The 15387-nt window shown below is 45.0% G+C and overlaps 1 protein-coding gene across 10 annotated transcripts in view; it reads left to right on the top strand.

Annotated features, from left to right (window-relative positions):
- ACSL1 (acyl-CoA synthetase long chain family member 1) overlaps positions 1-15387 on the top strand; it is a 71122-nt gene that overhangs the window by 17240 nt on the left and 38495 nt on the right. For 4 of the 10 annotated variants that reach the window (XM_037994250.2, XM_008000406.3, XM_008000411.3 and 1 more), the window contains one exon: positions 5488-5714. In XM_037994250.2, the coding sequence (XP_037850178.1) occupies positions 5520-5714 (195 nt within the window). In that variant the 5' untranslated portion in view covers positions 5488-5519. Of the gene's footprint in view, positions 1-546; positions 788-3363; positions 3619-5487; positions 5715-15387 lie in introns of those variants that run through there. The other 6 variants (XM_037994259.2, XM_008000408.3, XM_008000412.3 and 3 more) reach the window with 5 other exon arrangements.

The following is a 15387-nucleotide window of genomic DNA, read 5'->3' as shown; positions in this document are numbered from 1 at the left end:
TGAAAATTAAGTGGGTTTAAGATTTATTATACTTAATTGGGAAGAAACAGCCCCAAGGCAGTGGGATGGGACTAGCTAACTCCCTGTGGAGCCACTTGCATGTTTGTGCATGGGATCTCAAAGTTACCCCAAATCTTTCTCCTGATGCTGGGAGTGAGGAGATGGTCCCAGGGCAGTGACCACAGTCAGGACTTAGTGGGATAGGGTTTAGACAGCGACCTCTGCTTTCCTCTCTAGCTGGCAGACTGGCATCTCTTTTGAGCTGCTGTACCTCCCTCTCTCTAGGGAGAGCCTGACTGCTCTTTTGGTTCAAAAGGGAATGGCTTAAGCAAATCTAACTTTAGGGAATTTGCCAAGCCAGGGTTAAGGAGCACACATCCAATGAGTTTGGAGTGGGGCTTTGAAAGAACAGCAAATGGCCCGGCTGCTGCTCTCTTGTTCCTCCCTGAAGCCTGAGCTCTGCCCAGCTAGTGAAGGACAAAGCGGGTGCTTTCAGCCTCTGTAAATAGCCTATTGTACAAGGGGAGGAGGCGGGGCACGGAATGGCAGCATCTTGCCAGCTTGGGTTGCTGTGTTAAGGAAAGATGTCAGGCTTTCTTCATTTGCCACTGCCGGGGCAAGGGTGCTGTTTATGTGGGTTTGTTTGAGGGCTGCATTCCTAGTGAAGTGTTCCATCAGATTGCCATTATTCGTCTTAAAGAAAGCTTGAGGAACTTTAGAAGGAGAGAAACATTCAGACCACCCGGTTTTTGGTTTCTAAATGACATGAAGAGAATACAATGTTAATGTAAGTAAAAGTTTGCAGAATTGCAGGGTAGTGTGTGTGTGTGTGTGTGTGTGTGTCCTCAAGAAAATGATGTCCTTGTGAGTCACCTCTGGCCCTGAGCCACTATTTTCATGGTACAAATAAAATGGTGAAGAGGTGAACCTTTGTGTATAGTGGGCCTCGAACCCACGTGTTCAGAGGCCAGGATGATGAGACACATGCTAACGTTTATGTAAGACGTTGGGCATTTAGATGGACCTCAGTACAGAGCTTCATAATACCTGGGAGTGTGAGCACTGGAAGGACTTTAGAAACCTGACCTCGTGGTTCCTAACCTGGGTTGGGCTAAAGGAGACTTGTGGTAATTATGTGTATTCTCGGGGGAGAGGGTCAGTGGCTTAGCATAGTTTAAGAATTATTAGCATAGGTGGGATTTGGAGTCACATTGGTTGGTGTCCTGTTCTTCACTAACGTCCTGGGGAAGCCTTGTAAGTCTCTGGCCTTGGTTTCTTCCTCATCAGTTTGCGTTTGTGATGTTCAGATAAGACACTGGATATGAAAGCCTTTCCAAAACACTAAGTAAATGCTAATTGCATTTTTAGTTCTTCTCTCCAAAGTTTGGGTAGACTTTCTGTTTTCTGACAGTCATGCAGTTCAGTTTCCATCACCCTGCCTCGCCGTGCCTGTCTCTGCCCAGGTCTATTTAAAGGAATCTTCTGTGCTGGATCTTTACACTGGGCTTGTGCCCAGATTTCCTTGGCCATTGTTACCTTCCCTGTCTTTATGTGGTCTTAGACTCCAGGTTTGTAGGAAATTCAGAAAACCCAGCTGAGCAAACCCACCTGCTGTAAGAGTCGGGAGGAGGGTGCACAGGAGTGGCTGTAGAGGAAGGAGAAGCTGACTGTCGGTAGCCTTGTGTGTTCCCGGCTGGGAAATACTGGCTCCTTAAGCCTTTAAGCCAATTGAATCATATTTTTGGCAAACTGCAGCATGATTTATATGCCCAGACTATAAATTTCCTCAGATGTTTATGTGGAAATTTGATTTTGAAAGAATAAAGAAATATTCAAACCAGAACACTATAGGAATAAGAATAAAATCTGAGTTTTACCATTTGTTAGCAAGTGTATGAGTCTTAATCCTTCTTAGAGACCCCTTAGTCTAATGCTTATGTTCACATACAGCATTGAAAGGCTATTTATTGTGCCTGATTTTCCTTGGATGTAAGTCTGCCTCCATTTTTAAATACCCCAAGTGCCTTTTCCTTAATAGCAGTTAAATAGAAGGAAAAAGATTTGTAATGCTATCAGTGTCGGTTTAAGAGTTGTTCTTCACACATATCTAAATGAGCTATTGTCTTAGTTCTTTATGCAGACTATAGTTTTCCTGTGTTTAGCATTAATCAGTTGGTTCAGTGAAGTTGGCTTGCAGCTTGTTACCTGGCTGCCATCTAAGAGGCATGAATTAAACTGCTATAGTTTGTCATTATCACCCACTAAATACAGGAATTTGGCTGGATTCAACCCTTAGTATTGTAGATTAGTATCTAATGAAATGCTCTTGTATACATGCTACTAAATATATAATTTTCTCAAGTTTTTTTTAAAAAAAGCATTCTTAGATTTAATACACTTTCTTGGTATAATGCAGTGTATAGTGTGGCTACTGCTGATGCTTAAAAGAGACGAATTAATCACCTGTGTCTGACCATATTTGTTTACAGAGGAATTATTTAATATTCTCACTCAGGGATGTGATTCTGTTGAACAGCACCTGCAGATTCACACAATCTGGGTTTTATGGAGTTCCTGTAGGAGCTCTGGGGAGAGAAGAGAGAAAGGCATGGCAGTGTGTGTCAGGGGTGAGTACTTCCTCTTCAGACCTGGAGTGCTGCAGGGTGATAAAGACAACTAGAGGTGGAAGGATTTGAGGGCAAGGCAAGTTTGCACATTATATTCCTAAGGCTGCTTTGAGGTTATGGGGTTGCAATACTATTTCTGAAATCTGACCACTCAGTGTCAATCGGACATGGACTTGATTTGTCTGCTTATCCCACCCGGTGTACATCACTTCCTCAGAAAGGCCTTCCCCAGTGCCTTGCAGACATTGCTTGTTTGATTTTTATCTTCCCTGCTAGAAGGTTAGCCCATTGAAAGCCTAGACCAGGTCATCAGCACTGTCTTCCCAGCACCTGGCCAAAGCCTGGCTCACACTAGGTGCTCAGATATGCAGAGTGACAGGAGTAGCTCAATTCCTATGTATTCGTCTAGAATAAATCTGCTGTCGGCATGCTCTGGGCAATCTGTTTCTTTCTTGGTATGCCTTACCTTGGTTGGACATACCCCCCAGCATCCTGTCCTTCATTTCAGTGGTTTAAAAAATATATGCCCATTGTCTCTTATTGGGAAGCTGAGCAGAAAGAAAACAGTGTCTGTTTTCAGAACCGGTCCTGGCAGCAACGCTCACTGATGCCTGTCCCTGCCCATGGGTGGAGCAGTGGGGTGACTCTGCTGCTGGCTGCCCATTGGCCTATTCTCCGCCCTCTGCTCTCCTGAGAAGTCAAGTGTGGATTTTGTCTGCTAGTTACCTTTAGCCCAGTGGGCAGCAGCGTGGGGCTCGGCATGTGACTTATGCCCTGAGAGACCTTGGCAGGCTGGGGGAGCGCGGCTGAGCCCTGCTAACCCCCACCCCACCCCCAGGCTCACTGCCCTCTTCTGTGTCTGCAGTGGGGTGTCACCTAGCAGTCAGCTGTTGGTGGCACAGATGGTGAGTGGTTTTGGAAGTGCTGGTGCCTTCTTTCCAGAATCGTGGCCTGAAGAACTCTGCTTATCTGTTCTTTCTTTGCTGTCATGGTAAACCTTGAAATTTCGGGTGTGTGTGTGTGTGTGTGCGTGTGTGTGTGTGTGTGTGTACACTTACACAGATTCATTGTAGCAAAGATTGAATGAGCAGAGCAAATACATTATGTTGGTTCTGGTAGTATTAGTGGCCTGTAAAACAGGGACTATTAAATTTAAAATTAATTTCATTTAAATTTAAATTTTAGCAGAAAATTTCTATATTTTAACAAAGAAAAAGAAATGCAAATCAAAACCACAATGCATTTCTCTGATGACCAGTGATGATGAGCATTTTTTCATGTGTCTGTTGGCTGCATAAATGTCTTCTTTTGCGCAATGTCTGTTCATATCCTTTGCCCACTTTTTGATGGGGTTTTTTTTTTTCTTGTACATTTGTTTGGGTTCTTTGTAGATTCTGGATATTAGCCCTTTGTCAGATGGGTAGATTGCAAAAACTCTCTCCCATTCTGTAGGTTGCCTGTTCGCTCTGATGGTAGTTTCTTTTGCCGTGCAGAAGCTTCTTAATTTTATCTGAACACCCCTTGTAGGCAGTGTTTTTACCTGCATGCCTTACTTGTTCTGCACTCAGGATGAACCACAGCGCGTTGGTAGAGGAAATAATCATAACATCTAACATTTTTGAGCACTTTCTAACGTGTGTGAGATCATTCTTACCTCTTTACTTGAGTCATTAGCAGTCAGAAAAGCCCCGCGGGATAAGGTGCTATTTCCAGCTCCTTTTACAGATAAGGAAACTGAGGCACATGGAGGTGAGGTCATTTGTCCCAAATCATACAGCTCATAGGCTGGGGAGGCAGAATTTGGCTCTAGTATCTAGCATTTAGGGTCTTTTTTTTTCTTTCTTTTTTGAGATGGAGTCTCACTTTGTCGCCCAGATTGGAGAGCAGTGGCTCACTGCAACCCTTTGTCTCCTGGGTTCAAGCGATTCTCCTGCCTCAGCCTTCTGAGTAGCTGAGATTACGGGTGCCCACCACCACACCCTGCTAATTTTTGTATTTTTTGAAGAGATGGAGTTTCACCATGTTGGCCAGGCTGATCTCGAACTCTTGACCTCGAGTGATCCGCCTGCCTTGGCCTCCCAAAGTGCTGGGATTACAGGCATGAGCTACCGCGCCTGGCTGCATCTAGGATCTTAAATACTATTCTCTACTTTCTCTCAAACACTGTGCTGTATTCCCTCTTTAGACATCTGGTGGTGGGTTTAAAGTTTATGCACACCAATTTATCTGTTGTTTCTTTTGGCTATAATGTCTTGGGGAGTGTAAAAGAAACTGATCTTACCAGAATAGGCAACTATGAGTTTCCCAGCATTTATATGGACACCGTTGTGGTGTGAGGCGTACAGGAAGGTGAAATTTAGATTGGTGTGTTTAACCAGTTTGGGAACTTGTTCTGAGATTGTTGGAAGAAATAGAAACTGATGGCCCTTAGGTGGTTTGGGCTTGTTCTTCCCCTTCACTCACATTCCCATGAGCCTTGACAATGAGAGTCGAGTGTTTTTGATTAGGTGGACGGACGAGAGCAGAGACATAATAGCAAAGAAGAAAATAGAAACTTAAATCTACGTATTTGAGTTTTTATGGGAAGAATTCTTCATGAGTAAAATCTTTTTAATATGATTAATGAAAGAAAGAGAATGGGGTTTTTTTCAAGACAAGATAATGAAAATGAAATCCTAAAGTGTTTTTAGAAAAATGACACTTGACAGCCAGGAAAAGACCTGGACCATTAGATTGTGGGTTTAATGCCTGGACTGGCCGAGCAGCTACCCAATTAGATGGCTGGCCCTTGGGAATTCTGGAGTTCTGGAGAGGAGTCCTGCTTCCCTGGAATGAACATGACATTTTTCTCTTCCAACAGAATTCAGCTTAGAGAACTATCAGCACAGGACAATGCAGGCCCACGAGTTGTTCCGGTATTTTCGAATGCCAGAGCTGGTTGACTTCCGACAGTACGTGCGTACTCTTCCGACCAACACGCTTATGGGCTTCGGAGCTTTTGCAGCACTCACCACTTTCTGGTACGCCACGAGACCCAAAGCCCTGAAGCCACCATGTGACCTCTCCATGCAGTCGGTGGAAGTGGCGGTGAGTGGAGGGCCCAGCCTGCCTCGTGTGTTTTCTCTGCATTTCCCCAGATGAGCTAAACCCTGTTGAATGTTATATCGATCAAGATCACAATCACAATCAAATATCTGTTTATAAGTACACTTTATAAACGGAAATGTGCCAAACAAACAAATTACTAATGGTGGTAACCAGAGGTACAGGGCAAAATGTAGGCACAGGGAGAGATGAGAGGGTGTTGGTTGGGTGTCTACCTTCAGTCACATGGAAGATCATTCTAGAAATCACATTGAGTTTCTACCCTGTGGTTGGCATTGTGGTCAGCCTGGAGGATTCCACAAGGAAAAAGACAGCACAGAACCTCTGTTCTCCCAGGGGTTAGATTCCGGCAGGAATGAGAGTTTTCAAACAAACGTTACCAAAAGAATGCGTTTGTGGTGCATCCGACACTTAGAACACATCCCCAGGCTGTTGGGAGGGACTTTGGGATTTCAGATAGAAGACGGCTGGAGTAAGAACTTGACGGAAGAACATGGCTGCAGAATTCAGGGCAGGACATGAAGAAACAATCCTCAAGAGGCGCGTCCGGCTGGGTTGCTGAGTGCTGTGGTTGTGTGTGACTTGGGCAGACTGGAGGCTGTGCTCTCATGTTAGGAAAATGAAACTGGAACGCGGGCGATTAGGGCTTAATAGGTGGGATGGTGTAAGGAAGCCTTAGGGTCCTTTCAGGAAGATTCTTAGTGCTCCTGCTCTCCCTGCCTGGGATCCCTAGTGAGAAAGGCGGGGTGTGGAGAAGGTGAAGAGGCCACATGCTCACTGGTGCTTCCACTCCTCACCTGTTCTTTGGTTTTCTCTATGGTCGCTTGCTTTCCTCTACCCAAGTCAGTCACCCTTCAGTGTTTCCCACATTCAGCAGATATGCAGAAGAACATTGTGAAACCCAGAATCCCCCCATTTACTGCTTCCAGATGGAAGGGGTGGAAGGCCTTCCCCACCCTCCCGGGCCGACCGCCGCAGAGGGAGCGCGTGCCCTTCCACACGCAGCCCTGGCTGGAGTCAGCCTTTTTGTTATTTATGGGATGCTAGTCTTTGTTTTGTTTTAGACAAGTTCTTGGATTCATTAATGTGAAACTCTTGAAATATATAAAAGATTCTTCAGTCTAATTCATACTGAAATATAAATATAGAATGACTGAACTACTGCTGAGAAAAGTTAACTTTCTGCTTGATTTCTATTTAGAAGGTCAGGGTACGTTAATATTTCACCTCCGTTGATGACATAGGCTGGGGAAATGAGTGGAATCCTAAGGGATTCCTGTGAGGTTCTGGCATTCCTTCTCTACTGGCAGAGCACCTGATGTATCACGGCAGCGCTGCCGTCTCTATGAAGAACTGTTGGCAAGTGCAGTGTTAAGACATGTATAACTTAGCAGTAACTGTAAGAAATGAGTAATTCCTATTGTATGAGAAATTGTGGGGGCACTTACATATGGTTTTAAGACTTTAGCTTAGCATAAAGGCATTGTGTCTTCTTAAAATAATTACCTGTGTTCTCTATAGAACAATTTAAAACTTCAGATATGCAGCAAAAAATAAAAATCTATAATTTTACTGCCCAGGATAGAGGCTTCCTGATTTTTCTCTGTTTATAGAAATTGATTGAGCTCTGATTTTCAGAATTTGTGGGGCTGAGAAATAGATCCTGAGCTTGCTTTGCCTTTTTGAAAAAGAAGTTAAAATTTTACATTTAAAAGTAGCTCTGGAATGATGGTGCTTAATAATTACAGATGCTTTGATGTAGCTGGCATCATCCTACGGACATCTAGGGCAGGGAAAGAGGAACTTGATTCACTTCATGAGGTACCGGTGAAGAGCCTGTGCTGCTGGCACTGCTGCGGGGGCTGGTGGCTGGAGTGGAATATTGTGACTGTGTTCCTACTTTGAAAACAAGTAAGCAGGGTTTGCAGTTCCCACCCTCACTCCGCACCCCCATCTCACACGCACAGTTTTTATCACCCTCCTCGTCCAGTAGAGTTTCCATGGATAATAAAATGAGAAGAATCCGCACTTTTTGGTTTGGCCGCTTCTCATCACAATCCACGCCGGCTGTTTCCCAGCTACTGATTTTTAAGGCAGTAGCACAAAGGTTCTTTGTAAGTTACACCTTCTGAAATTTCCTTTTAAAAATCAGGATTGTAGGGCTGGGTGCAGTGGCCACATGACTGTAATCCCAGCACTTTGGGAGGCCGAGGTGAGAGGACTGCTTGAGGCCAGGATTTTGAGACCAGCCTGGGCAACATAGCAAGTCCTCATCTCTATAAATTGTTTTATTTTAATTAGTTGGGTGTGGTGGCTCATGCCTGTAGTCCCAGCTACTCAGGTGACTGAAGTGGATGAATCATTTGAACCCAGGAGTTGGAGGCTGCAGTGGGCTATGACTGTGCCACTGTACTCCAGCCTGGGGAACAGAGTGAGACCTTGTCTCTAAGAAAAATAAAAATCAGGGTTGTAAAGAAGAGGTTAACACTCGTGCTGGTGATCTCTAATGAAGACCTAAATTAGAGAACAGGACAGACAAGCTGGGTTAGGAACAGAATCCAAAAAGTGTTTCCTAAGTGTTGGAGCCTGGAATGATCAGGGCCCTGTCTACAGAAGCATGTCCTTGTGTCTGTAGTGGCAGCTCACAGTCGTAACTGTGACTCCCTGCGTGCCAAGGAAGAACTTCCATCTTCTGAAGGATTTTGCTGCTGCTGCTCTGTGACTTTGAGCAGTGGATGGAAGCAGATTTTGTGGGTTTGGTTTGTTTTTACATCACCGTCACAGATAATGCAAGATTTCCGGGGTTAGCCTGTGTTCCGGTTTAGCCTGGCTAAATGTGTCAACCTGTTCTCCGAGATTGAAGCCCCATGGCCCCCTAGTGAAAACCGTCTTCACTGGAGTGACTGGAAACCTTTTGGGATTGGTCAGAGCCCAGACACACGTGGTTCCATTAAGCAAAGTACAGGAGCATGTTGGAGCGGAAAGGGACCAGGGAAAAGAGGGATGGGGCAGATGTGGGACTGGACTCCAACTTAGACCAGGCAGCCTTGGGCAAGTTCACCAGGTTTTTCTGACCTTCAGATTCCTCATATGGAAAACAGAAGTGACAGTACCTTTCCTCCTTCAGTGTTGCTAAGAGGACTGAGTAGTTATGCAATGTCTGCTTGGCCCACAATAAGTATGTAGCAATTGTTTTTTCCCTTTCTCTTTTCCCCTCATATTTTATACACAAGAAAACTGAGTCCAAAGAGGTAAAACTGTATCATACAGTTAGTAGAAGGTCCAGAACTCTGTTTTGCTGCCTTCATTATAGTAGTAGAAAGTTGTATATTGTAACTAGGGCTTTGGGGAAGGGGGCAGTAAACCAGGATAATAAGGAAAGTTTGGATCTGTCCAGATCAATATGAAGAGTCAGTGAACTGAGCCTCTGAACCCAGGAGCAGGCTTGTTTGTTTATTTGGAGACAGGGTCTTGCTCTGTTGTCCAGGCTGGAGTACATTGGTGTGGTCATAGCTTACTACAGCCTCAAACTCCTGGGCTCAAGCCATACTCTCACCTCTAACTCCAGAGTAGCTAGGACTATAGGCATGCAACACCATGCCTGGCTAATTAAAAACAGTTTTTTTAGAGATGAGGTCTTGCTGTGTTTGTCTCAAACTAACGCAAACTAACTAGCTTGTGCCAGGCTAGTAGTCTCAAACTCCTGGGCTCGAGCAATCCTTCCACCTTGGCCTCCCAAAGTGCTGGGATTACAGGTGTGAGCCACAGCACCTGGTCTAGAGCAGTCTGTTTTGAAAATGGCTATGCAGACAAATGAGTCTAAAGGTATTGATGGAAATGGATGGAGCCAAAGGGACAGGTAAAATAAAAACAGAGTCTAGGTTCTGTTGGGTATAGGATCAGAAATTGTCAAGAATCGGGCAGTGGGCTGGGCACAGGGGCTCACGCCTGTAATCCTAGCACTTTGGGAGGCCAAGGTGGGTGGATCACCTGGGATTAGAAGTTCAAGACCCGCCTGACCAATATGGTGAAACCCTGTCTCTACTAAAAGTACAAAAATTAGCCAGGTGCGGTGGCATGCCTGTAATCCCAGCTACTCGGGAGGCTGAGACAGGGGAATTGCTTGAACCTGGGAGGTGGAGGTTGCAGTGAACCGAGATTGCGCCACTGCACTCCAGCCTGGGTGACAGAGCGAGACTTCATCTCAAAAAAAAAAATAAATAAATAAATAATAAAAAATAAAGAATTGGGTAATGGTGAGGACTGGTATGAAAGGGGCACAGGACTGTGAAAACCTGAGTGGTTCTGCCCTTCCCTCATCCTGTATCCCTGAACCAGGTCAGACATAGGTGGAGTCAGAGCAGAACTTGGTGTTGATGCGGCTTCAGGTCCACCTATGAGAGTTTGCGAGATTTAGGCCATGAACCATTATGAATATAGATGAGAACCTGTGTAATTGCTGAAGGAGGTAGTAGTGCTGAAGGAGGTAGTGTGTGCAAGACCTGCTGCTCCCAGTTAGTACAGACCCCTATGACATTCACAGAAGCTCAGAATGTCTGAGATGCTCTGGAAGCTACCTTATCTCCATCTGCAGCTACAGCTCCAATGATCACATTCAGTGCTACGCTGGCACAGCCAGCCGGGCCCTGCTGTGGATTGGAGGCATCCTCAAGGGCTGCTTCCTGTGGAAGCAGTTTTGCTGGACTGCGGGGAGCCCCTGGAATTTTGAATACTGGGCCTTGGGGTCACTTGAAAATGGGAATGGCTGCTGTGTGGCCCTGTTTGCCAGAGGGGGCCATTGGTGATGAGCCCCATGCAAGTGGCCCTTCGCCTGCTCCTTCTGAGCCAGTGAGACGAAGACCCTCCAGAGAGAGTATGTGAGTTACTCTCCTTGTGAGGGAGGTGGTACGGGCATTGAGATGACTGACTTGTCAAATTAGTTCAGAAAGATGTTTGACAACTACTACAAGATCATAATGTCCTTAAACAAAAACCTGTGATATGTGTTATTTGTTTGTTTTTAAATATTAGAGAAGGGAATACATTTTAGCAAGTAAAAACTTTTTTATGCCTTCAAGTCTTTTCTAAGACTTAACTTTTAAGAGTATCAAAACCCGGGTTAAGGTTTACTTCTGGTGACTAACCCAGTTAGACTATCACAGATTCGCTGTTTAGATTGTTATCAGACCTTGGTTCCAGCATGGGTTCACATCTTATAACACACAGAACCAGTTCCAGCATGGGTTCACATCTTATAATACACAGAACCAGTTCCAGCATGGGTTCACATCTTATAACACACAGAACCAGTTCCAGCATGGGTTCACATCTTATAACACACAGAACCAGTTCCAGCATGGGTTCATATCTTATAACACACAGAACCAGTTCCAGCATGGGTTCACATCTTATAACACACAGAACCAGTTCCAGCATGGGTTCACATAACACACAGAACCAGTTCCAGCATGGGTTCACATCTTATAATACACAGAACCAGTTCCAGCATGGGTTCATATCTTACAACACACAGAACCAGTTCCAACATGGGTTCACATCTTATAACACACAGAACCAGTTCCAGCATGGGTTCATATTTTATAGTACACAGAACCAGTTCCAGCATGGGTTCACATCTTATAACACACAGAACCAGTTCCAGCATGGGTTCACATCTTATAATACACAGAACCAGTTCCAGCATGGGTTCACATCTTACAATATACAGAACCAGTTCCAGCATGGGTTCACATCTTATAACACACAGAACCAGTTCCAGCATGGGTTCACATCTTGTAACACACAGAACCAGTTCCAGCATGGGTTCACATCTTATAATACACAGAACCAGTTCCTTGGGTATAACTGATCTTGTTTCCTAGTTGGATGACTAAATTCCACACCAAATGATCTCATGACCTCCAGGTCACATGCTGGCCGGTGGCCCTTTTGCATGAGAGATTGAAATTTATACATCCATATGTTGGCATGTATATGGTTAGCGACTTGCTTTAGCATTTTAATCCTGTGCTTCATAAAGCCTCCCACAGAGGATGTGACACTTTAGGTTTAATTCTCCACAAGTCACAGAAATAGTTATCAGATCTATATTCATTCAGCAAGGACTTGAGTTTTTCTGGCACGATGTGCACAGTACCAGGGCAGAGAAGGCTGCTGCCCCCAGGGAGCTCCAGGCCAGCAGGAAGTACCACTCAGGCCTCTTGTCCTTGGCAGAGGGTGAGAGCCATCTTGAGACTAGAGCAGTCAATGCAAGTGACTTGTTTTCATGCCACAGAACTAAGCTGTGGGTTCATTCTCAGGTAAGGACTTGGAAGAAGCAAACTAAAGGTGGCATATCCAGGCTGTGAAAGCCAGTGCTCAGTCAACAGCATGGTTTACAATTCAAAAGTCACACCCCACCAGAGGCCTTCTCAGTGTCATGGCCTGCATGAACAAACCACAGACCTCCCAGCTCACATGCACACTGCAACAAGGACTAGCATCCTTCATCCATGTTTAGAGGCTGTATATGGACATATTACCAAGTAGGATTTCCCCATGTGGCTGGTGGAATCCCTCATTTCCACATAACCATACTTCACATGTATGCATGTAAAGGCCCACTTGCAAACTGAGAGAAGTAATTTTTGCAGGAGAAGAGAGTAACTCATTGATTCATAAGTTTTTTTGAAGACTCACACCTGGAGTGTGGAGGGAAAGCAAGTGTGGGCCTATGGGGATCATAACAGTGGAAACACTGAGGGTGGCGAGACACCCTTCTGGACTTGAGTGGCTGGGGCCCACTCTGAGCGGGAGCTGTTGTTGATCTGGGCAGGATTACACGTGTCTCTGAGGCAGACATTTAGAGACAAGCCTAAGTGGAAACTGCCAGGAGAGGGCAGGAAGGGAGCTGTCCAGGAAGGGCAGCTGGGGTTGAGTTGGATGGTGGTGTCACTCGCCCTCACTGACACCAGCCTGGTGGGTCGGAAGAAGGAGTGTCACAGTCAGTTGCAAGATGGAGCAATAGATGAATGATTTTGAACCAAGTGGGAGGTAGCAGGTGAACGTTGAGAGGAAGGGACAAGTATTAGGAACAGTAGTAGCATCTGGTTGTTTCTGCAGTCATTTGTAAATATGACCTAATAAATACTGTTTCCACAGTCATTTGTAAATATAAACCTAATTCTCATCTCTGGGAAGCTTTAGAACAGAAATCAGTTATCTGATGTATATTTAACTAGAAGTGTGTGTGAGACTTCAGAAGAATCTCCTGATCCGGTGCTCTGGCTTCATCCCTATTCTTCCTCCTTATGGAAATCTGAGCTGTTTTTAGGCATTAACTTCCATTTATTACCATGTGTGATTGCAGATTCCGGGTCACTGTTCCCCATGGCCTGTTATCCCATGGTCTTGATAGCAACATAATTGTGCAAATGGTCAAATGAAGCTGGAAGCAAAGATTTCCCCTTTTAATTCTACCCCTAGCAACTTTGCTGACTAGATACTCAGAGAATTCCTGAAAAGTATTCCAGTATTTGAGGACATTTGCCGCAAGCGATCCTGGCAGTTGGGGCAGTGAGGTGGTGTATTAGTCAGGGTTCTCTAGAGGGACAGAGCTAATAGGATGGATATGTAGGAGTTTATTAAGGAGTATTAACACACATGATCACAAGGACCCACAGTAGGCCATCTGCAAACTGAGGAGCGAGAAAGCCAGTCCGAGTCCCAACACTGAAGGACGTGAAGTCTGATGTTTGAGGGCAGGAAGCATCCAGCATGAGAGAAAGATGTAGGCTGGGAGGCTAAGCCAGTCTAGTCTTTTCACATTCCTCTGCCTGCTTTTTATTCTGGCTATGCTGGCAGCTGAGTAGATGGTGTCTACCAGATTAAGGGTGGGTCTGCTTTTCCCAGCCCACTGACTCAGATGTTAATCTCCTTTGGCAACACCCTCACAGACACACCCAGAAAAATACTTCATATCCTTCGATCCAGTAAGTTGACACTCAGTATTACAAGCATAGGTGGATGGAGAGAGTATGCTTAGAGGGGGTGTTTTTGTTTAGAAGTGTTACTCTGGCAGGGTGCAAACATCAGCATTTTCATGCCTTGAGGTAACTTTAGCACCTTTTCTGAAACTTAATGAGCTTCTTAATAACAAGTTATGAAAAACCTTGCTAAATTACTTTTTCTTACAAAACTCACATTACAGGAAACAACTGAGTTGCTCTCTGAGAGGCTGTAAGACATGTCTGCTGACTTAGGGACGCTTTTAGGTGGCTGAATTAGGTGGGAAAAGTGTTAGCGCTGGTAATGAGCAGTGGTGGCTGGGTGGGGTGGCCTGCAGGGCAGAGTTTCTGATCTTTGTGCCAAGACCAGGCCACAGGAGTATTAAGTGCCTGGCTTAGGAATTCAAAGAAAGAAAGAAAGAGGTTGATTGTTATATTTTAAAAACTATTTCTGGGCTCCCTTAACCTAGGAAGAAAAAGCTAAAGCTCCCTACATATATATAGGGAATATGATAAAGCAGGTCTGAAAACACAATTTGATTTTGTACAAATGATGTCGCTTCTCACAAGCTTCATTAAACAGAACATGTGTACGCATAAATGACAGAAATGCGTGCTGTAATATTTACTTATGTTTAAAAATAGCCTCCCCGAAATGGAACCAACTGGTGCTAAATGAAAAATGACCAGCATAGACTGTGTTTCTTGACAAAACCCCTTCAGCACCCATTGTCCAAAAGCAACCAAAGGTAGTAGATAGGAATGTGGCTCCCTTTGAACTAGGCAGAAGTGAAACAGATGCCTTGTATATTCAAATGGTTGGCATGTAAAAATTCTACTGGCAGTCCTGTTTCCTGGAACAATGTGTATTTGTAGGAATTTGGATTTGTGACTTCACATTTTCTTCCCTTTCATTGAGGCGGGAGGGTGATACTTCCCCTCTTGTGGTCGGCTGATTTTTTTTTTTGTGGTGATGAGATATTTTGCAAAGTACCGTGTCAGCCTCCTGCCCCCATCCCCCCGTCCCTCTTCAGCAAATCCTCTGGTTGGGATAGTGGGGAGCTGGGAAGTTGGAAACTGGAGATGAACTGGGAATGAAAAGAAAAAAGGTTCTGAGGGTTATGAGCAAGTGCTGAAAAATCAGAAAACCCAGCCAGGCACAGGTGACCTGGACCCCACCTCCTCAAGGATGAAGGATGTCTCCACACACGCACAAAGGAGGTGTGGGCATGTTTGGGACCTGCCTGTGAACTGCCAAGCAAACCTTGACGTATCTGGATGTCTCATTGAGCTAGGTTCGAAGCTCTGCTCCACTACGTGGTGGACGTGGGACTAAGAAGGGAGGTGGCCCCCGGAGTCTGAGCTTCCTCATCTGGAGAGGGGCTGGCCTTTAGCAGGCTCTGTACACATTTACTCGCCTTCCATCCCTCCTGCACACCAGTGTCAGGATAGTTCTGCCTTCTGTGCTCAGCTGGGAGGAAAGGATCTTGGGAAGTCAGCCAGTTCAACAGTGAGTATGAATAGTGAGCGTGAGGCCTCACTGTTTCCTTGTGACATTTACAGTTCACTGTATTGGGGGAAATCTGGGAATTTTACAAATATCTATCCATTGTCATTTAGAAATTATTGTGGAGGGGGAGTTGCCCAGG

This window comes from Chlorocebus sabaeus, chromosome 7 (assembly GCF_047675955.1).
Source record: "Chlorocebus sabaeus isolate Y175 chromosome 7, mChlSab1.0.hap1, whole genome shotgun sequence".
Classification (NCBI taxonomy): Eukaryota; Metazoa; Chordata; class Mammalia; order Primates; family Cercopithecidae; genus Chlorocebus; species Chlorocebus sabaeus.
The sequence above is the reverse complement of the archived record's forward strand: the minus strand, read 5'-3'. Positions and strand labels throughout refer to the sequence as shown.